The 22,500-nt window shown below is 38.3% G+C and overlaps 2 protein-coding genes and 1 pseudogene across 2 annotated transcripts in view; 1 reads left to right on the plus strand and 2 right to left on the minus strand.

The window, feature by feature from the left end:
* Positions 1-1,651, minus strand: part of fam83fb (family with sequence similarity 83 member Fb) — a 9,384-nt gene extending 7,733 nt beyond the window's left edge. The window contains exon 1 of the mRNA XM_056750934.1: positions 1,064-1,651. Within this exon, the coding sequence (XP_056606912.1) occupies positions 1,064-1,546 (483 nt within the window). The 5' untranslated portion in view covers positions 1,547-1,651. The remainder of the gene's footprint in view (positions 1-1,063) is intronic.
* A 416-nt stretch (positions 1,652-2,067) lies between these two features.
* Positions 2,068-5,617, minus strand: grap2b (GRB2 related adaptor protein 2b). Its single transcript, XM_056750470.1, has 8 exons — positions 5,430-5,617; positions 4,491-4,589; positions 3,679-3,770; positions 3,464-3,583; positions 3,154-3,313; positions 2,864-2,917; positions 2,715-2,780; positions 2,068-2,452 (listed from the first exon to the last, which is right to left on the minus strand). Exons 2-8 carry the CDS (start codon positions 4,566-4,568, stop codon positions 2,276-2,278), a joined length of 747 nt encoding a protein of 248 aa, XP_056606448.1. The 5' UTR covers positions 4,569-4,589; positions 5,430-5,617; the 3' UTR covers positions 2,068-2,275.
* Positions 5,618-8,967: 3,350 nt separating this feature from the next.
* LOC130424218 (voltage-dependent T-type calcium channel subunit alpha-1I-like) overlaps positions 8,968-22,500 on the plus strand; it is a 92,295-nt pseudogene continuing 78,762 nt past the window's right edge.

Here is a 22,500-nt window from a genome sequence, read left to right on the forward strand (position 1 = left end):
TTTGAGAGTCTTCTCTAAAACAAAAAAGGTTTACACATTTAATACTAAAACATACTGATGACATCATTTCCTGTGATAGTTACTGGCTGTTTCTTCTCACTGTACGGAATATTTTCATATTTAGCATTTATTCTATTAATGTCAATAAAATGTGAATTTCTATATCTTGGATGAAATGAAGCCTGTTTATGACCGTTTGAATATTTTCAGGCCGACTTTGATTATTGTTATCTATTGTAGTGTATAACAATGCAATGCATTTTATCTGCATAAATGACAGGAAATGCTGCAAATATTATTTATTTTACCCATCATATTAACATGAATAATGATTTTTTTCCTGCAGGAAGTTAAATGAGTTCAGTGATGTTATGACAGCTTTTCCAACAGTTTTCTATAGAAGTCATCTGGTGGAGTGACAGGAATTCACCTCACATGACAGAGGTGTGGCTCTTTCTACACTTTCACTCTCATGTGGAATGTTGCTTTCCTACCAGATCTCACCTGCTAAAGTCTGAAGCTGATTTATATACAATATGTGTTATCAACGTTCTCTCACAGATAAGAACAGATGAGTGTGTTGAGTTATGATGTTGAATGTTTGCAGAACAGCTGAATGTCTGAATCTGATTCTTAAGAATCCATTCAACACCCATGACGTCCGTCTGTCTTTATCTACAGTCATTCTGAGGCAGCAGATCAAGTCTGAACTGACCATTCAATGATGTCTGATATTAATCAGACCACTGACTGCTGTGCTGACTACACACCCATCTGACTCTATGGTTACCATGGTTTCAGGTCCATCAATCCCATGAAAGATCCACTACAGTATTGTGTAGGATTAACTATAGTAAACTGTGGTTTTCCTGTAGCTCAGTGATAAGAGCATTACGTCAGATCCCAGGGGATTGCACATACCTACGTATAAATGTATAGGATATTGCACAGTAAGGCACTTTGGATAAAAGCGTCATAAATGTAAATGGTAATGCAGTATTCAGTACATTCTGGAGTAAATGGTTTCTATAAGGGGAATGTTTAGGGGAAGTGATCGTCTGACCTTATAGGATTTCTGGATTAATTTCCGGACGACCTCTTTGATGTGCGGCCCGTTCCCTTTCGGCGGGTGTGTGTGTACGGTGACCTGGGTCACGCCTTTAAAGAGCCCGGATGAGGGCCACCCGAGGTCCAGCGCGGGCACCTCCGTGTCAGACATCTGCGGCCAGTAGGTGGAGCGCAGAGACTCCGAGTCCCGCTGTTTGCCTTCATTCTCCTTTTTCACCGTTTCATTCTGCGCCTTCTCTTCTTCATCCACGACATCGCATTTGACGAAGGTGTTAGTGATGTTCTTGAGTTCTCGCGCTGACAGGAAGTCTGTGCTATTCTCTTTCTTCAGGAGGGTTTTAAAGGCTCCGTCGCCGTGTCTCAGCAGCTCCTCGAGCGCCGCCCGATGCGCCTCTTTGTAGTAGAACTGCGGGTTGGATTCGGGCACCTCGGCGGGCATGAGCCCGTCCTCCATACACACGAGCTGAGACTCCGCCATAACTCCTGTCTGTCTGCATGCCCTGAAACTCTTACCTGAACTCAGTACAGCTCACCTGTGCGCTCGGGCGCGCGCGCGGGCGGTGGGTGTGGTCAACTGATCCTGTTCCAGAGAAAAGTTCGTTTCTGAATGAATGACAATCACATTTGATCTTTCTCCCAGTTAAGGAAATACAAACAGCATTGTTTTATCACGACACTTGCGTGAACGTGAGAGTTAAAGTTTTACGTGTGATTAGGGATGTTTCGTGGATGCTTTGACAGATAGAACTGACAGTTACCTCGATCAACTGAATTTAGTTTGGTGATCATATAATCTTTGTTATATAAACAGAATTAATCTTGTGCAATTGTACGAAACAAGACAACATCACATTCTTTTACTTCTGCCCAGAAAAGTGAAGCTTTTTCTTCATTTGTTTTCTATTTCATGATTATTTGACCGTTAATATAAATAATATGAACTTTATAACTTGTCCACATCAAAACTAGGAACATTAATGAAGACTCTTGACTCTCAGCTTTAGTTATCACTGTGGCATTTATTAAATAAAAACACTTTAAATCATGTTTTAGAACATTTTATGCAGATTAATGACTTAAGATGTGTGAGTGCTCAGCTGTTCAACTGAACTCCTCTCTCTGTATTATACTGAAGTTTAATATAAAACAATATTAATCTATTGTGTGTTTGTCTATCCTCAGATGTTTGCGTCATCTGTGATGAGTTTTAAAGAGGATTTGTGTAGTTGACAGGAAAGAGTCCGGTTCTTCCACGAAGACGACCCTTCCACCAGAAACGATCCGACTGATCTAGAACCTCAATAAGATCTCCAGTGCGAAAGTTCAGCTCATCTTGATCTTCTGCAGTGAAGTCAAACATGGCTCGAACTGACGTCCCAGACGACTGCAGACGCAAACACACATGAAAACATCTCTGGTCACTTTATCAGCTTCTCACACAATCAAAGACATCACCTGCATAACAACTGTGTGTGTGTTTGTGTGCACTGCTTTGACCTATATTATAAGGAGGCACAGTCCTTACAATGCAGTGTGTTCATGTGTTTGGCCACGCCCCCTACATTATGAGGACATGCCCATGTTCTTGTAATTCAAAACGTAAAATATAATATATATGATATTAAGTGTGTGTGTGAGTGTTGTACCTGTGGAAGTGGTTGAGGCTCAGGGGGGCGGGGCAGAGCTGGTGCCCTGCAAGTGTTGGGTCTCCCCTATTGCAATAAAAAAACAAACTTCAATTAAACTTCATTTGAGTCATGAGATCAGACCAACACATGAATGAATGAAGCTCTACCTGAGACAAGGCCGATGGTTGTACAGGATTTCTGCGTGGAACGTCCGATGGACTCTGACACACACAGAGAGAGATAGAGAGAGGGAGATAGAGAGACAGAGAGATGTTAACTAGCTTTAAAAGCATTAACGAAAAAGATCTGGCTCACACCTTCCACTATTAAGCAGACCCTTTCAACTATTATAACATATTGATTTGTTTCTAACGGTTGCTAGGGTGTTCTGTGTGGTTTCTGGACCGTTCCTAAGTGGTTTTGGTCTGTCTGATCTTCTGGGTTCAGGGCGACTCACCCGCTGTTCTGTCAGCAGAAACACTCGACTCTGTTTGGAAATGGAGTTGTTGGTGTAAAACTCCACCATTTGGTTGAGAGAACTGAACTTCTCGTCCCAGAGATAGTACTGCCCGCTTCTGCTTCTCATCACCTTAAAGTGCTGAACATCATTTTCATGTCTGAGAGCCACAAACACAAACAAACAGTGAGAAAGTCAAAAACGCACAATTTACAATCATCAGAGATCAAAACACCAGTGTTTGACCGTGTAAAGGAAAACTGCTTATAATTCAAACTGGAAGATGTCTTCTGCAAATGTAAACCTGTACCTGACTGAAATAGAGAAGTCTCCTGGTGAACTCTGTGAGCCGCGGATGAGGAAGGATCCGATTGGCTGAGACATCAGTTTCTCCTGTGAGGCTTGCCGGCTGATGTTCTCCTGAAACCAGCTGAAGACAGATGGCGTCATCACATAAAGAATCTACAGCATCCTCAACACACTCCAGATACATGCATGACCTCTGACCTCTGAAACCCGAGTTACCTGGGGAAGTGTGTGATGATGTAATTCTGCGGCACAAATCCTTCCATGCCGCTTATTTCTGCTCGGAACCAGTTGTCATTGGTAGCTAAAACCTGAAGATGAATACAAAAACACTTCAACACCTCCTTCAACAGCTTCACAGTATCACCAGACAAAACATAATTGTAACTTTTAAAGGACCAGTCAGTGAAATTTAGCGGCATCTAGAAGTGAAGTCGCAATTTGAACTACCGGCTCTCTCCACCCCTCCTTTTCCAAGCACTATTATGTTATCATTTTTTCGCTTCTTTCCTGAATGAGATAACATATTTATTTGCAGCGATGTGTCATTTTTAATTTTAATTTTATTAACAGAAACAATGCCGGGGTCTAAACAGAGGAATAGATTGGCAAGAAACTCTTAAATGACTCAATGCATGCAGTAAGTATACAGTCTTCAAATGTATTCATACAGACTTTTTTTACACAAATAAATGAATACTAAATAATAATAAAAAAAGATCATGTATTTACGAAACGCGTTAAGTGGAACAGCGTGTCTGTTTCGGGCTACTGAAACAACATGATGAATTCCATGTAAGGGGTGTGTGTAGATAGAAATAACTCATTCTAAGATCATAAAAACATGACCTTTTATCATGTGTGGTCTTTATAAACCTCTGAACACATGGTTCTCTATATATTGCATTTCCGTCAATAGATCCTCAAAAACACTACACACTGGACCTTTAAATGAATAAAGTGTTTTTTTTCAAGTGTTTTACACCAGTTGTATGTCAGTGTAACATGTATGTGCTATGCAGGTCAGAGACCTTGATGTTATCTCCTTTCCTGAAGCTCAGCTCATCCTCCGCTGAAGCACTGAAGTCATATTTGGCTGTCGCCTCCATGATCAAAACTCTGAGACTCAACTGAGAAACACAGTGAATGAACACAATCATTTGCTTTAAAGTCATGACACATCAATACTGAACCATCACAAACCATGTGATGAAGGTCTGTCTGAGTGAAAGCAATGGCAAGACTTTATTATATTCATCAGATATTAATTGAATGGTGAAAAGACAAACTTTGCCAGTGAGATTTCATGCAGCGACGAATGCTTCACATAAGAAGAAGAGAGGAAAAAGTCTCGATTTTGATGTGGAAATACCAGAAACCGCAAGACAACACAGAAACTCAAACTACAGCTCTGACATGTGAACAACACAACAAACACAGTGAATGTTTGAGCTGTTCGAATGTTTAATTCTGTCATGTGTGTGTTCATGAAGCATCAGCATCTGTTTCCGCTCAGAGCCGTTTCTGCCCCGCTGGTTGTGTTTCTGTTTGATCTCGTTCGAAAGCTTCATGTCGAATGTTTTAAACACAGGGGCTGTGGTCACAGCTCAGTGAAGATTTCTCAGTGTAGATGTGTTTTATAGACACAAACCTTATCATGACTCAAACAAATCTGTTACTGTAACACACAGGTGCATTTATTGACATGGTTTAAACCATATTGACAATTAAATGGGGTAACGTAACTTGTCACCTTGGCAACCTTCCATTGAACAGCCCCTATATATACTATACCGTTTATATATACACTTTGTGATGACTAATCCTGTTTTTAACTGAAACCACAAGACTTACATCCGACTCATCTCTAAACTCAAAAGGCTTTAGTTCACTACATGAGCACAACATTCTTCAGATTCATGCAGCGATGTTTGAAGAATATTCTGATATATAAAGACGGTTGTACTTACAGTTCCCAGTGCGAGTTTTCTTACACAAGCTTTCAGCTTATTTCATAACGCCTGGCTGAAGACCTCAAGCCAAACTCATGTTACATTATGTACAAATCTCTCATGCATTAATGGAAAAAGAGGAAACAGAAATAAGAAATTATACCCTCCCCTTGAGTTCTCACCCGTCCAGCTGTTGTTTAAACTGTGACTGACACACAAACACACACACACACACACACACATACACACACTTCCTGTGCATTTAAGGAACAGAACTTATGTCCACAGAGATAAGTGTGTTACTCTATAATGTCAATGTTTAAACTCATTTTACAATAGACCTAAGCTTTAAAACTTTTGTTCAAGTATCATAGAACCTTTATATTATATCATACTCATTTACTGTCGTTTTGAACTTTGAATACACACCAACTCATAGGGACTCGTGTCACTCTGGGGACCAAAATTGATGTCCTCGTGGGCACAAAAGCTTATTACAATAATCGCACAGAACCATATTTAAAAAAAATGGAAAAATGCAAAAACTTTTAAAGGGTTAGGGCAGTGCTTCTCAAACCTTTTTTGCTTAAGTACCCTTTTTATGATTTTTTCAAGAAAGGGACCGCTTGACCAGACAACAACATTTTAGTTTAAAATACAGTGAAATGATCTCTGGAAAAAATTGTCCGTAGGGTGTGAGTGAATGAGTGAGTGTGTGTGCCCTGCGATGGGTTGGCACTCCATCCAGGGTGTATCCTGCCTTGATGCCCGATGACTCCTGAGATAGGCACAGGCTCCCCGTGACCCGAGGTAGTTCGGATAAGCGGTAGAAAATGGAATGGAATGGAATACAGTGAAATGAGAGTCACACATTATATTATATATAAATGTATTAATTCATTTCTTTTTGGGTGTACGCGTACCCCCATTTGAGAACCACTGGGTTAGGGGATAAAATATATAGTTTGTACAGTATAAAAATCATTACGCCTATGGACTGTCCCCACAGAGATAATAAACCAGATGTGTGTGTGTGTGTGTGTGTCAGTCACTCCATACATGTCAGTCACTCATGTACTGATGTGTAAAACCTGTACACATTTACTTGTTGGTGTTTATATTTGTAGCAATAGCTGGTCATTATTTTGTGATTGTTTAATGTGATTATAGTTCATATGTTTTGAACTTCAAGAAATGAGTTAAATATTAAAAGGCTTGGTCACTACATTTACAGAAACATGTCTGTGATGCTGTGTGACTGTGTTACAATAATATGTGACCCTGGATCACAAAAACAGTCTTAAGGAGCACAGGAAAATTTTTAGTAAAAGACAAAAATACATTATATGGGTCAATATTAAAGATTTTTCTTTTATGCCCAAAATCATTAGGATATTTAGTAAAGATCTTGTTCCATGAAGATAATTTGTACATTTCCTACCTTAAATATATAAAAACTTTATTTTTGTAAAGGGATGGCCTGCTACAGCGCCTCTGATTAACAACTTCAAAGGCCATTATCTTAATATTTGGAATGTTTTGCACTCCTTCCTGATTCCTGAGTTTTAAACGGTTGTATCATATTGTCATATTTTAACAACTCATACATCAATAGAAATCTTATTTATTCAGCTTTCAGATTATGTAAAAATATCAATTTCAAAAAATTGACCCATAAAACGGGTTTTGTTCTCCAGGGTCACAAATGACTTGCTGACTGTCGAGTTTGTAACAGTCTCTTCCTAAAACGCTAAACTTGTGAATCGTAAACATTGAAGTGAGTGAAGCGGCTCCACCTGAAGTTTTCCGGCTCTGTGTGTTGTCTGGTGTTTCTGTGACGTGTGTACTGTGAGACACTAGAGGGCGACAGAGATCATTTAAACTCGCGCAGGATTCACTCACTGTGATGAAAGCAAAAACACTTCACCTCGTGACATTTATCAATCTACCTCTGATTTCAGATACATTTTATTTAAGTAGCGATTAAATAGATTTATAAAAGTGTTGCTCTAGAAATCATATAATATTAACTTCATGATGTTGGAGCTGTGTGGTTAGTGCTCTGACGTAAGGCACTGTGGTCCTTTCCGATCCCACCCCCTCTCTCACCTACTTCACTTCCTGTCCTCACTCTCATTCTGCACTAAAGAGGCAAATGGCCAAACATTAAACTTTAAAAATATATAATCTCCATAATAAAACAGCGTTTGAAAAGTGTTTTAATGAAACTGTTAGGTAACAGAAGGGATCATTAGCTCTTTTTAAATGTGAATATATATCTCTGGTAACGAGAGTTTGTCTGATTGTGTGCTTCATAGTTTTGTGTCACATATAACACAATAATGTGGTTTGTAAATCTGTCCTCATTTATGTGAGTGTTGACGGATCAATAACACAATTCAACACACTTAATGTTCCGACTCATTCTGTTTACTGCAGTCAGAATCTCTCTGGGAAATATTGATAAATAGTTCAACACAAATAATGGGTTGGACGTCACATTTATGTGTTTTTAAAGCAGCTAACTATTCTATAATGACGTGCCTTTTAAATTTGTTTTAGCTAGTCTTATGACTCTTACAGATGTGACATTTATGTGTGTGTGAGGTATTTCTTTACATGAATTGGTGATTCTTAATCGCCTGTAGGTGTGTGTGTGTAATGTCCTGTGATGGACTGGACTCCAGCATCACTGAGACCCCAGTAGGGATGAGCTGTATGGATTGATGTTCTTGTTTTAGCAGGAATGATGTTAAAAGCGCTGCTGTTTTTTATTGTTGAGAGACACACACAAACACACACACACACACACAGTGATGAATGACATTGACATCAGTGTCTCGCTCTCTCATATGACTGAACACATCTAATCGTGTTCTTCTGTGGGTAATCCGAGGAAATACAATATCTCTGTAACTAGAATGTCATAAGTGTTTACTTTGAGTGATTGTAATAATTGATTGTGTGTATTTAGTGTCAGAAGCCTGAAGAAGCCACGAGACACACACTGTGTAGTGTGCTGACTGCTTAGGGTGAAGAACCGTTAAAGAAGCGTCCGAGGTAAAGTTCACCCAACTGTCTGCTTTGATTGTGTTGTTTAGATCAAATTCTGCTCCATCACTGTGTGTCTCACATAAAGATACAGTCAAGAACAGATCAAAGTCCTTCAAGAGACAAAGATCTGAACAAAAGTATTGAAAAAGCACTTTATGTAAGACTGGGGACTTAATATTTCAAATGTTTTAAAGCCACTAGTGAAGCATAGTCAATACTACAAATAGTAATGTAGGCTACTTAACTATAGTGATTGATTTGATAAACTGTAGTAAATACAGCTTTTATGATATTTACTGTGGGATGCTTCAAAAACACCAAAGCACATACAGTTTACTGAAGTAAATACTAAAGTGTACTACATGCTTTCATGTGTTTTTTAAAATGTATGTTTTTATGTGTGTGAACTGTTCATTTAGGGCACAAGCGGTGATTACAAGAGGACGTGCTGTTGCGCACCAGAGGTGTTGCCAAAATATCGAGCTCAACAACTTACGTCTGTGCGCTCGCGGCTCTTCTTCGTCTTCACGGGTGCGCGTTCCCGCGTGCGCTCACCTGAGGCGATGCCTCGCACGCGCGCTCAGGTGATGCAACAGCCACCAGAACCCACGCGAAACACGCCGCGATGTCTGTGAAGGTTTGTAGCTGTAGGAGAAAGTGCGCGCGCATCTGAGGAATCCGCGCGCGTCCTCGAGCATCTTTCCAGAATCCCGCTCACCTGCAGACTGAAGACATTCCCACAGACACACACATGTGTGAGACACGCGCGGACAGATTGAGTTTCTCATGTGGATTCTCGAGGAAGAGTTTCCACAGATCTTCTCTGAGTTTATGTGCATTGATTAACACACAGGAGAGAAATAAAACACATTTCTTCATCGTCTGAGGCGGGACGGAGGCTCACGAGACCTGCACGCGCATCTCTCCGCTCGTTCATGTTTAATGACAGAAAGCACGGTGAGTTGTGCACATGATCATTCAAACTTTTACACTCATCTGAACACGCACACGCACACAGAATAAAGGCTCGTGCGTCGTGGCGCACAGAAGTCGAATCTAATCTAAATATAGTTCATTATTTATTTTAAATGGACTCTCCTCTCATTGTTACAGTTTATGAATTGTAAGACATAAATTCTAGATAATAATGAAATAATCGATTCTAAAATCGTCAGATCATGTGATTGAGATTCAGTGATGTTGAGATATTAGAGGATGATTTTTTGAGGGAGTTTAAGCATCAGCTGTGATGTGTTTTCCTCAGAAACACCGAGTGCGCCCATCAAATTCATCACATTTTTCTACATTTGTTATCATCATTTTCATCACGCGCTAAAAACATCAAACCATTCATCAACTGTAAATTTTTCATCTATTATTTTATTCTGAGATTTCCAAACGATTCATTTACATTCGGCATAATGCGGATATTTTAGTGTTTTGTTTCTAGTTTTATTAATAGCACGCCACTTGATGAAACGGCCGCTCGCTCCCGTGTGTTGTCTGTGAACGAGCTCATTGAATCACGAGAGAGTTTAAAATGTCTATAATTCATGAAAAACATTTTGAGCAAATGACATTAATTTGAATGACAGGTTTGCAGTATAAAGTTATAATAAAAGTCTAAACTTGACTGTATAAATGACATATCTGTGAGTTTTTAACTGTTAAACACAAATCAAACAGTAAATCTCAGTTTCCATGACATGTTTATGGGATTATCTGTGGATTATGGAACAGTTCACACTTGTTATTTTAAAGGTCTTTAACAGTTCTCATGTGTGTGTGTTCTACAGTCACATCAGATCTGTTCTGTTTTGAGCTCTTATGATCTGATGGGTGAAATCTAAAGGAACTGAACTCTTGAGATGAAGCGCCAGTGCTCGCCGTGAGTTGTCGGATTAAAACTGGATGATTTCTTTTTAATATTTGCCTCCTCACAAATGCACACAAAGCTGTTTTTGCATTGACTAGCATAAATAAAGTACACATCCGCATCTGGAGAGTTTGTGTGAATTGGTATGTGTGATATTATGATGTTGTTTGTTGTAATGAATGTAATGGTTGGGAGGTGATTTAAATCAAACGTCTGCTGATGTGGAGTGTCTTCTGGATTGGTGCTTGATGCTGTTGTGGGTTTTGAAGCCCAATTCTTTTCCTGTGAACTCTGGATCAATAAATGTAATAACTCACTCCTGCGACCTCACACACACACTGTCATTCTTCAGGTCTTTGCTGGTTTAAAGGTGTGTGTGTGTTTATTGAGATGTTTCTCTTTCACGTTGGACACACAGGGCTGTTCTAATAAAGGATTTGTGTTAAGAGAAGTGTGCCGGCCTCTGTGTCCAGGATCAGGCGGATGATTTGACTTATGGCTTCATTAATATTCTATGAGGTTCAGACAGAACGTGTCTCAGAACCGAAGAAAGATTTCTGGATCTCTATCACGTCTCACATCTGAATCACAGACACTCTGTTGTCATACTAAAGTTTATACTCAGTGATGTCATAGAACAGTGTTTCTATGCAGTCTAAAACATTGAGAACACAAAGCTTACCTCTTTATAGTCTTAAGAAGCTTCTTTCACAACAAAGAGGTTTACGAGGTTCTGTAAAGCGTTCAGTGTCATGTGCTTGATGATCTTTCTATGCAGTACATGATGAATATTGATCAGTGTTACATTCATGACAGGAAGTGTTATCTGTAGAGACCATATCTATAAGAAGTGCTTCTGGAATAATAATATTATATTAGTAAAATGATAGAAGTGTGATTATTGTCTGTGTGTTACACTTCCACCGGCAGTGTGTATAGACAGTGGGTAGATGCAGTGATCGGAGTGAATATTACTTAAACAGTTGTGTATTTTGGGAAAATGTACAGTGTTGCGTTGCATTGTGAGTGCTGGATGTGATGTGGGTCATTCATAGAATAGAGTCACTCTCTTAAATAACTCTCTCTCTCTCTCTTTCGGGAATTGGGAGGGTGGATTACCAAAGTTACCTGGGGGTTTGAATTGGAATAGGGAAGGATTTTAATATTTAGGAGTATTTCTTTGGGATTCTACTATAAAAAGGAAGGACAGTTGAAGAAATGGAAATGGATTCAGTCCCAGTTGTCTTTTAGAGGAAGAGTGTTGATTGTTAATAATCTGGTTCAGTATTAGACTATCTAGTATTGATCCACCTGCTGGTTTATTGCCACAATTACAGACAATTTGAGTAAATTTTGGGACAATCTACACTGGGTTCCTCAAAGTGTACTTTGGGAGAACACGGACTGGTACATTTGCCAAACAGACTCGCAACTTTTCGTCCACAGTTCATTCAGAAACTTTTGTCTGGTCCTGGGTATCTGGTATAGAGAGAGATATCAAAACTAATTTTAGATGCGGTCGAAGAGCTGGATTTAATGAGTTTTAAGAGTGAAAGAATTGTATTTGATTTAGGAGAACCTTTTCCAAAATTGAGGATTACACCAAATTTGAAGGATATGTCGGGTCCTTTATTGGATCTTAATGGCTTGGACAATTTAGATCTATATGAGGTAATACATGTTTTATTAAAACTCTGAACAAAGATAAATTGAATCTGAGAGTAGATACGGTTCGGAGAGATAAACTTGTCTCAAAAGAAGAAGAGAAACCAGTATGGAGGATGCCATATAAACCACCATTGACAAAAAGATCTGGTGATTTACAATGAAGAATATTACATGGGGCTGTATGATCCAAGTATTGAAGATAATGTCTTTTGATGTGTTAGAGAAACAATTTTTCTTTGCTTTTTTAGAGTGTTAAAGACTTCAAATGATGTTCAGTTTTTTGAGTTGTTTGTGGGAATAGTGGGGTAACGTTTATAAAGGATGTTTTTATTCTGTGGTTTGGAAAAAACCAAAAACAGAGGGTTAAATGGTAGCGGATTCATTTTCTGTTTGGACAAACTAAACGTGCAATTTACAAATCAAGGAAATCAGATCAGAGAATAGGAATAGAGAAGAGGTCACACCCTTATTGAAAGCTTTTGTTAAGTCAAGAATGACTGTTTTTAGTTTAATTAAACTAATTGATGTGTTGACTTTGCTTCAAATATTAGTGCACCATTTTTGCATCATAGTTTTTAAGTAAATTCAATTTAAAGAGATTTTAAGTCAAAATAACAAGAACATCTTTGTTGCGTTTAGTTCACTTGACCTTCTTTACCTAAAAAATGAAATAGCACGAGTTCAATCTATTAACAGTGCTCATGTAGGCTGTACTAAAATATTTAATTAATTTACCTTAATGTTCATATAGCATAGTGAAGTATATTATTATAACAAATAGTATTAGACAATTGAAGACTGATTTGATGTCAGACATTGAATGATTCTCCACAGAAGTACACAACATACTGCATTTCTGATGTCTGTCTTCCTTATTGTGGTAAGAAGCAATGAGTTGGGTTGAGCAGAGGGTCTATAAAGAGTACTTACCAAAGGAATCACGAATCACCTGAATGGTGATACCATACATGTCGTTATTCATCTTATTAGAATCTATTCTAAAGTTTTCAGGTGCAAGGGCTTATGAGTATTCCTCACAGCATGTGTAATGATAATATTAAGTTCATTGCACTAGAAATGTTTGTTAGGTTTACTTAATTTTAACTGTAGTTTGCACAACTACATTTTTTCCATTCACTTTATGCATATTGTTGAGCTTTTCTTGTAATTTGTATTTTGGAAAAAACTAATGAACAAATCCAAATTTTTTATAAATTTGTTTCTTTTTAAGTTGAAGATACTTAAAGGTGCAGTTTGTAAGAATTTTGCAGTAAAATATCCAAAAACCACTAGTCCAAAGGTATATATTTTTTCAGCTGAGTTCTTACAATATCTCAAATGTTTTCAACTGCTTTAAAATCCTGAGAAAATCTAAAATTATAAACAGTGGACCGGGCAGTTTAGTCGCCTGTCAATGAAGTCATATCCACGTTACCCTTTGTTACCATCTTTACTGACGTAGCAACTGCTTGACACTGTCGTAGACAGATGCGGAAGTAGTTTGTACCGTCGGTCCATCTAGCATTATTGCAAATGATGAACATTTAAAACTGCACAGTGTTATCTCAGCATCGAATCGGACAATTACTGTAACATCTATTACTGACAATTTAGTAGAAACCTTACATTACTCGGGTTTAATTCATTATAATGAAATAAAATGATTTCATCAAACGCAACATTTATAAAACTTTTTTACTTTACCTCTTCCGCTAAAATGATTTATTTTATGTTGAAGACAACATATCCCATCATTCTACGCAGCGTCATCAAGTAACGCCATTGTTGTTGTTGTTTCGATTGTGCGCCCTCTAGCGGTGATTTCTACAAACTGTACCTTTAAGTCTTGTAAAACCAGCAACAGTCATGGAAAGATCTGCTTTCAGAGAGAACTAATCCAGTAATAATGAGATTTTTACTGTCAGGTTACAAATCTGTATAATGTTCAATAATTCATCATGCAATGTGGAAAGCTTTTAGAATTCTTCTATGGATTAATTGAATCTTCTTGTGTTGCTGTGGAGAGAGAATATTAATATAAGGATCATCTAAACTGATCGGGGTTCTGTAATGAACACATTTTTCTCAATTGTTTTGGTTGCAGTTATAAAATCATAGAGTTTTGTTTTGGTTTCAGTTTGATGATCTTGATTACGTTTGGCATTCACACTGAAGCTGAATCTAGTTTCACTTCCCTTCTGTCAACACACGGTTCAGTTCTTTTCACACATATTCTGCACATAAATTTAAGCTCATAATTATCTTAAATCTGGAGATGTGACAGCTGATCTGAGGTCAGTTAATCACTGTAGTTTTGTTCAGTGAAGTCACGCACACAGTTGAACAAGAGCAGCGTAAATATCGATAATAAAACATGATCCTTTCCTGGTTCCTTACTAAAAATGTGTTGTATCTGTTTGTTTTGTCATATATATTAATAAATAAATTGGTTTATTTGAAATATCCATCACATCTGTGTACACCTGTTGACCACTGTGATTCTGAAGTGTGTTTTTCTTTTAATATTAGTGCTGTTGTGCAGTGTAAGCACATGCATGATCTGTGTACCTCTATGAAGAGACTGTTGTAGATTGTAGATTTGTTGTTTGAAATCGAAGTTAATTCGTAGGGTTCTAATGAGCATCAAAGTGCACGAGACTAGTCATTTGCATTAAACACGCCCAACTCATCTCCATATAAGGCCTTAATGCACATGCTTCCCTTACAGCCCTTTGTCATTTTTGTGCCGCCGTTGATAGACGCGCTCTCAGACGATCCACGAGCGATGCCAAGTGTTCAAACACAACTAACACCTATAATACTTTTATACTCAGATTACAGACCTCTCATTAGCCAGCTGTACATACACGTATATTTCAGAGAAACCACTCAACATATGCAGCTTTTACATTTACATTTAGGCATTTGGCAGATGCTTTTATCCAAAGCGACTTACATTGCTTTATCCTATACATTTTACATAGGTATTTGCAATTCCCTGGGATCGAAACCACAACCTTGCATTGTTAACACAATGCTCTTACCACTGGGCTACAGGAAAGCTTTTTATATATTTTAAATGTACAGTATATTGTAAACAGCACAATTAAATTGAAAATATATTGAATAATTGTGTTTAATAATTTATTTTATAATACAGTTACTGTAACATAAAAAAATACAGTTATAGTTGTGTTAAGATAAAAAATTACACAATTGTACCGTAGAGAGTATGTGATTTTAGCTGTCCCTATATTTCTTTGTAAATATAGAATAAATTTTATATATTAAATAAATAAATAAAACTATTTTTAAACTAACTTCAACTTGTGAGAGTCAGCTTTATGAATGAATAATCCTCACATAAACACTTTTCACCCGGTGGATGAGAAATCACATGAAAGGCAAATGACAAGCGTGTGTGTGTTTGTGTATATTGAGCGTTCACTCCTCGCTGGTCCCTCTGTTACCGGGGAAACACCCGGCTGATGCCAAGCTTCTTCTCTGGTTTGTGTCACTTTGATGAAATGATGCAGTTATTTATAACACTCATCAATATTTCAGTGCAGGAAATGTGTTTCAAACTGTCCGCTGTGATATCACTGTGTCACTCGTGTCAACACAACTATTTCAGCCCTGCTGTCTGTTATGCTTCCTGACAAACACATTCCTCAGACGCTCAATCCTGATTGGATGAGACACGTTTACAGTCATTATAGATAGAAATAAACATTAAACTTTGACCTCTCGTCCTGTATTCATGTGTCCAGTGTCTACAGTTCGTTGTTTGGCACCTTTACACACACTACGGTTACACAACTATATTCATGACACGGCTCGTTGGAATGCTTGATTCTGATTGGCCAGTTGCATCATTTGCAGGTTTGTTATTCCCAGAGAACAACCTCTCAAAACGAATAACACACGGCAACCAGGATGCAGCAAAACATTTTGAGAGGTTTTTTTTTCAAATTAAATATAAATATGTCTTTACATCTTTCATTTGTTTATTAACTATACATTATACCAGAAACGTTTAAAAGTTTAACCAGTGGGCTTGGTACATTATTTTCATGAGAAAAGTCAGTCTCAGAAAATGTTATATTATTTAGATATGGTATATCTGCCAGTTTATTGGTTATCAGCTTCCAATGTTTAAGAATTAGCCGTAATCTGCCAAAAGGTACATATCAGTGCCTCTCTAAATAAAATATATCAAAATAAAATCACATTTCATGTTCAGTTCTTTTCTCATGTTGGATGTAGTCGTGTAATAAGCGGGAAAATGTACAAGCAGCCAACTGTTATCGCCAAATAAGCCCCTTCAATGTGATACAAGACCCTCCGCTTCACCTGATCACACTGTCAGGGATTATTTCTGCCATAACAACCAGCTGCCTGTGCATTATCACTAACATATATACTGTAAATATTTATACATTAAATCAAAGTTTATTGGTGTCTTTAATCAAATGGATTTCATATTTGAATAAATGATGTGTGTGCGTGTGTGTGTGTGTGTGTTTGCGTGTATGTGTGTGTGTATGCGTGTGTGTGTGAAACAAGAGATAGTAAAGGGTAACACATAATGAGTTTCTTGCTCTTACCCAGAGGCTGTAGATCTGTGTGACAGTGTACGTGTTTGTAATATTAAGTGTGTGTGTTTTGGAAAACAAGTTCTTGTTTAAGATTTTGTTGTTGTGAGAAGATTATTGTTACACGCTCATTGTTCAATACTCATTTGTGTTCAGAATCATTCAGATGAGGGTCTGGGAGACTGTTATGATGGTGTGGATCTGTTGATGGTCTGATTATAATGTAAAACAGTACAAACACACATGTTGTGTAAGATGATGAGATGCTGTTTGAAGCATGATGGTATCAGGTGATGATAATAATGTATACCATAATACATTATTGATTGAATACAATATCCATCCTTTAGTGACTTGTTTTAAAGTGTGTGTGTGCTGACAGTCCTCTGGTGAATGAAGTGTGTTGTGTAATTTAGTGTGCAGAATGGGAGTTATTTTAGAGTGTCAGCGCTAACGGTCCGGAACAGATAAAGAACCATAGAATCTGTCTGAGCACAGCACCCGCGCGCACGCGTGTGTGAGACAATAACACTGATTGTTTAGTGCTTAATGAGTCTGGACACACACACACACCAAACGGTTCAGAATGTGTGTGTCTATAGCAGAGATGCCAAACACCCACAGAAAATTGAGCATTTATAGAAATAACAAACACATGGTTTAATGTTTAAGGACAAATGGAAATGAGCGACGGAGACATTTCTGTGTATTTACGACTATTTGTGTTAAATATCAATATAATAATGTTTGCTTAATATTGGCCGTGTTTGTTTAACATAAGTTGTGTTTGTTTAAGTGTCAGACTTGTGTTTGTATAGTTGTGTTTGTTTATTTGTCATATTGTTTAGCAAAAGCTGTGTATCATTGTGTTTATCTCATATTCTCCATGATATACAATTTTTGTGTGCATTAAATGTGTCATTAGCAATATTAATGTTTCATTTTATGATGTCATTTTTACACATGCTGTGAGAGATGTGTGTGTCACTGATGACATCATTCTGCAGGGTTGTTTGAGATTATTTATAGGGTGATTTTTGATCAATTTCATGTCAGATGATGTCGGAAACTCTTTACATGAGCATCACGTGTTGCATCAGTAATGTAATATAATTTATGTTAATAGGCTCTGTTGTGATTGGCTGATGTCTATACAGGTGAAGTGACTGACAGTGCTCTGTCTTATTCTCATTATAGTGAGTTTGTCTGGTGTTGAAATGAATGTTTAACACATGTGAGTGAGGGTTAGTGTCCCTTCCCCCCCCCCTCTCTCTCTCTCTCTCTCTCTCTCTCTCTCTCTCTCTCAGAAAATCAGAAACTGTATTCTTTTAAGTATTTTTGTATCATCATTGTTAATGTGATTTTTAGGGTGTCATGAATGTTCATGAGACTCACAGTATGGAACCAACTGCTCTTTTAATCGAGCTGAATTTCGAAGATCACAGTTGACGTCTTAACGTCCCTCCTGCTGTGTGTGTATGTGTGTGTAGATTTCTTTAACTCCTCATTTAAACAGGTTTTATTCAAGTTTTGTCACTTTACCTCCCTCACTATTTCAGTCTCGTGATTTAATAAAACTGTGTAGGTGTGTGTTTTACACTTACATAAATCATCACGTTATGCAATGAGAGGTGTGTGTGTGTGTTGTGTGGAGGAAAGTTTGGCTGAAGCTCATTATAGATGTAAGCTTATAGGTGTTGTGATAGTTGGATATGCTCTGTATGTCTCTTTCATTTTGTGAATAATTTTTAATAATGAGTGCTCAGTTCGGAAGTGTTGGAACAGTAGAAGATTTAGTTGGTTTATTTAGTTAAGTGAAAGCTTGGCTGAAAAGATGTGTCTTTAATCTAGATTTAAATGTGGAGAGTGTGTCTGACGCTGGAATAGTATCATGAAGGCCATTCCAGAGGGGAATCCTGCATGAGGAAGCTCGATCCCCTTTGGTGGATTTAGTTATTCTAGGTGTTATCAAAAGTCCTGAGTTTTGAGATCTTAGAAAGCGTGATGGTTGTAATGTGATAGAAGCTCGGTTATGTATGTAGGGGCTAAACCGTTTAAAGCTTTAGAAGTGATTAAAAGAATTTTAAAATCAATACGATACTTCATAGGTAACTGGTGAAGGGGTGATCACATTGTGGTCATGTGATTGTATATTCTGGACCTGGTCAGAACTCTGGCAGCTGTATTCTGAACTAACTGTAGTTTGTTTATTGAAGATACAGGAGAATAGACCTATCTAATATAACGCCTAGTTCTCAGAGCGTTTATTTAGTGTCATTTTCTCAACTGGTAAATAATGGAAAAAATATTTCTTGTCCAAACATAACAACATCTTATTCTTGTGAACCTACACACAAATCTGCACATCATGAGTTTGAAGATGTGTTGGTAAAGTGTGCGTATCTGCAGTGCATCTCAAAACAAATTCTCAGTCACATCAGACTTACAGTCGCCAGTCAGCAGAAGGTTTTTGTGGCTGGTCGTATGTTTTGTGTGTGTGTGTATTTGTTAAATCACTGGGTCATTAATCATCACCTGTGCTTTATGTGAATCACACACTCACACAGGGATAGTTTTCTAAAACAACATACATCACATGCTATTTTTACCAGCGGCACTTTCCTGAGACATTAACAACTAGAGAGAGAAAGAGAGAGAGAAAAGAGAGAGAGAGAGAGAGAGAGAGAGAGAGAGAGAGAGATTTTAACAATGCCTTTATAACAAAAAACAAAAAACATCTACCATTACACAATACAGCCCTTCTTTTACAATTCACAACAACCAAAAATGGAGAAAAAATAAGTATGGGTAAAAAACAATTCACCGTCAAAACATAACACAGAATCTCATTGCAACACCAAATACATTTAAAAGTAGCAAGATCATTAACAGATGTATAATAATCAAAATCAACCAAAATTGGTTGATTTCACCACATTAGTGAACAAGAACAGACACTTCTGACTTATATTTTGCTCTGTTTTCTTTTTTCTACTCACATAAATAGCCAACTCCTTACATATTTGAACCCCAAAATAAAAGTCTCTTAAGAGAACATCTCATTACAACTCAAAAAAGATCACTTACAATCGCGAATAACGGTTCCAACATACAACAATTCACAAAAGCATGAACATTATTCTCTTTGACAGAGTAAAAGGGACAGAGAAGCAACCAAATAAACGCATTTACTGCGACGGCACCATGGAGAATTCTCCATTGTAAATCCCCTGCTCTCTTGGTCAGAGAGAGAGAGTACAGACTGAAAGAAGAGAGAGAGAGAGAGAGAGAGGACAGACTGAGAGAAGAGAGAGAGAGGGAGAGAGAGAGAGAGAGAGAGAGAGAGAGAGAGAGACAGATAGAGAGAGAGAGAGAGAGAGAGAGAGACAGATAGAGAGAGAGAGAGAGAGAGAGAGAGATAGACAGATAGAGAGAGAGAGAGAGACAGATAGAGAGAGAGAGAGAGAGGGAGAGAGAGAGAGAGAGAGAGAGAGAGAGAGAGACAGATAGATAGATAGAGAGAGAGAGAGAGAGAGAGGGAGAGAGAGAGAGAGAGAGAGACAGATAGAGACAGATAAAGAGAGAGAGAGAGAGAGAGAGAGAGAGAGACAGATAGAGAGAGAGAGAGAGAGAGAGAGAGAGAGGGAGAGAGAGAGAGAGAGAGAGAGAGAGAGACAGATAGAGAGAGAGAGAGAGAGAGAGAGAGAGAGAGAGAGAGAGAGAGAGACAGAGAGAGAGAGAGAGAGAGAGACAGAGAGAGAGAGAGAGAGAGAGAGAGACAGATAGAGAGAGAGAGAGAGAGAGAGAGAGAGAGAGAGAGAGAGAGAGAGAGAGAGAGAGAGAGAGAGAGAGCGACTGTGTCCACACTGCACACACAATCAAGTGGAAACAGAGCTGCACTTTCTCCTCTCCTGTCCCAACTACACAAGTTTGCATCAAGTTTGCAGACGACACAACAGTGATTGGTCTCATCAGCAACAACGATGAGACTGCTTACAGGGAGGAAGTACGGCACCTGGCAACATGGTGCTCTAACAACAACCTGCTCCTTAACACCTCCAAGACAAAGGAGATCATCGTGGACTTCAGGAAGGCGAAAGGAGGCACACACGACCCCATCCACATTAACGGGGCGGCTGTTGAACGTGTTTCCAGTTTTAAGTTCCTGGGGACCCACATTTCGGAGGACCTGTCCTGGACCACCAACACCTCATGCCTGGTCAAGAAGGCTCACCAGCGTCTCTTCTTTCTGAGGACACTGAAGAAGAACCAACTGTCTTCAACTATCCTGGTGAACTTCTATCGCTGCACGATAGAGAGCATCCTGACCAACTGTGTCACAGTCTGGTACGGGAACTGTTCAGTTGCTGAGCGCAAGGCACTGCAGCGGGTGGTGAAAACAGCCCAGCGCATCACAGGGACTACACTCCCTTCCATTGAGGACATCCAGAAGAAACGCTGTCTGCGTCGAGCTCGCAGTATTCTCAAGGACTCCTCTCACCCCGCTCATAGACTGTTTACTCTCCTGCCTTCCGGCAGGCGCTTCAGGTGCCTCCGGACAAGAACCAGCAGACTAGGAAACAGCTTTTTTCCCAGAGCTGTTTCATTATTGAACTCTGCTCCCCACTGATTCCACTACCTCTCATAACTTTATCTTAATGCTGCTATTACAATGTTTACATTGCACTACAGGGCTGCCTTGCATGACTGAACTGTACACACCAGTACTTCATGTTATCTGCTCTATCGGACTGTTTACACACACACAGCATCATTTGCACTCCTACTGCTCACTTGCACACCAGGAATATTACACTGAATGCTCATTTGCACTAATGGACTACTTTCATAACTGCATTAACTCATCTACTGCACTGTAACCTTAATAACTGCATTAACTCATCTATTACATTATTGCATGTATCGCATAACTAACTGCATCTACTCATCTATTGCACTATAGCTTCAATAACTGCACTAACTCATCTACTGCACTGTAACTGTATAACTGCATCTACTCATGTATTGCACTATAACTTCAATAACTCATGTACTGCACTGTACCTTTAATAACCACATTAACTCATCTACTGCACTGTAACTTTAATAGCTAATGTCTGTAACTAATGCACACTCAAGTCACTTGCACTATTGTATAGTCTATATTGTTATCTGCTCATAACCTCCTGTACATTAATGTTCACAGTATATAGCCTTCTGTATATATTTTTCATAGTACATACCGATTGTCATATTTTCATAGTACATGCCCATCGTAAATTATTTTCCTAATATTGTATTCTGTATTTATTCACACTGTATATCCTGCACTTGCTAATTGCACTTCTGGTTAGACCTAAACTACATTTTGTTACACTGTACTTGTATATGTGTAATGACAATAAAGTTGAATCTAATCTAATCTAATCTAATCTACACACACATCAGAGAAACATTCTTCCCCCAGTTTACAAACTTACACAAAGACTTTGACCAGTTTCAACAAAAGGACAAGATCTCATACATACTGGGAGAAAAGTCAAGAAGCTCAAACCTGGCTGCAAGATATGTCAAGTCCTGCCACGACCAAAGAACAACCAGCACAACACAACACAACACTGACAGGACAACACACACAAACTGACACTGTCACCCTCATTGAGAACTTTAATTAAAACTCTTTTTCTGTTTATATTGAGATGTATATATATAGATTTTTACTTATAGACTTTTAATTTTATTCTATCTTATTTTTGATCTTAATCTGTATTTCTGCATGTTTATATTTAATCTTGTGCTTTGGCAATGTAAATTTTCTTTTATCATGCCAATAAAGCTCCTTTGAATCTTGAATCTTGAGAGACAGAGGGTTTTTCATGCTTTACATAAAAACAAA

This window comes from Triplophysa dalaica, chromosome 6 (genome assembly GCF_015846415.1).
Source record: "Triplophysa dalaica isolate WHDGS20190420 chromosome 6, ASM1584641v1, whole genome shotgun sequence".
Lineage (NCBI taxonomy): Eukaryota > Metazoa > Chordata > Actinopteri > Cypriniformes > Nemacheilidae > Triplophysa > Triplophysa dalaica.

What these genes read in the sequence shown, in the direction of transcription:
- grap2b (XM_056750470.1), bottom strand. Translation starts at nt 4,568, where the DNA reads ATGGAGGCGACAGCCAAATATGACTTCAGTGCTTCAGCGGAGGATGAG. An exon ending in TTCTGCTGACAGAACAGCGG is followed by an intron (nt 2,918 to 3,153) that starts GTGAGTCGCCCT and finishes TGTGTGTGTCAG; the next exon opens with AGTCCATCGGACGTTCCACG. An exon ending in AGCCTCAACCACTTCCACAG is followed by an intron (nt 2,453 to 2,714) that starts GTACAACACTCA and finishes TTGCGTCTGCAG; the next exon opens with TCGTCTGGGACGTCAGTTCG.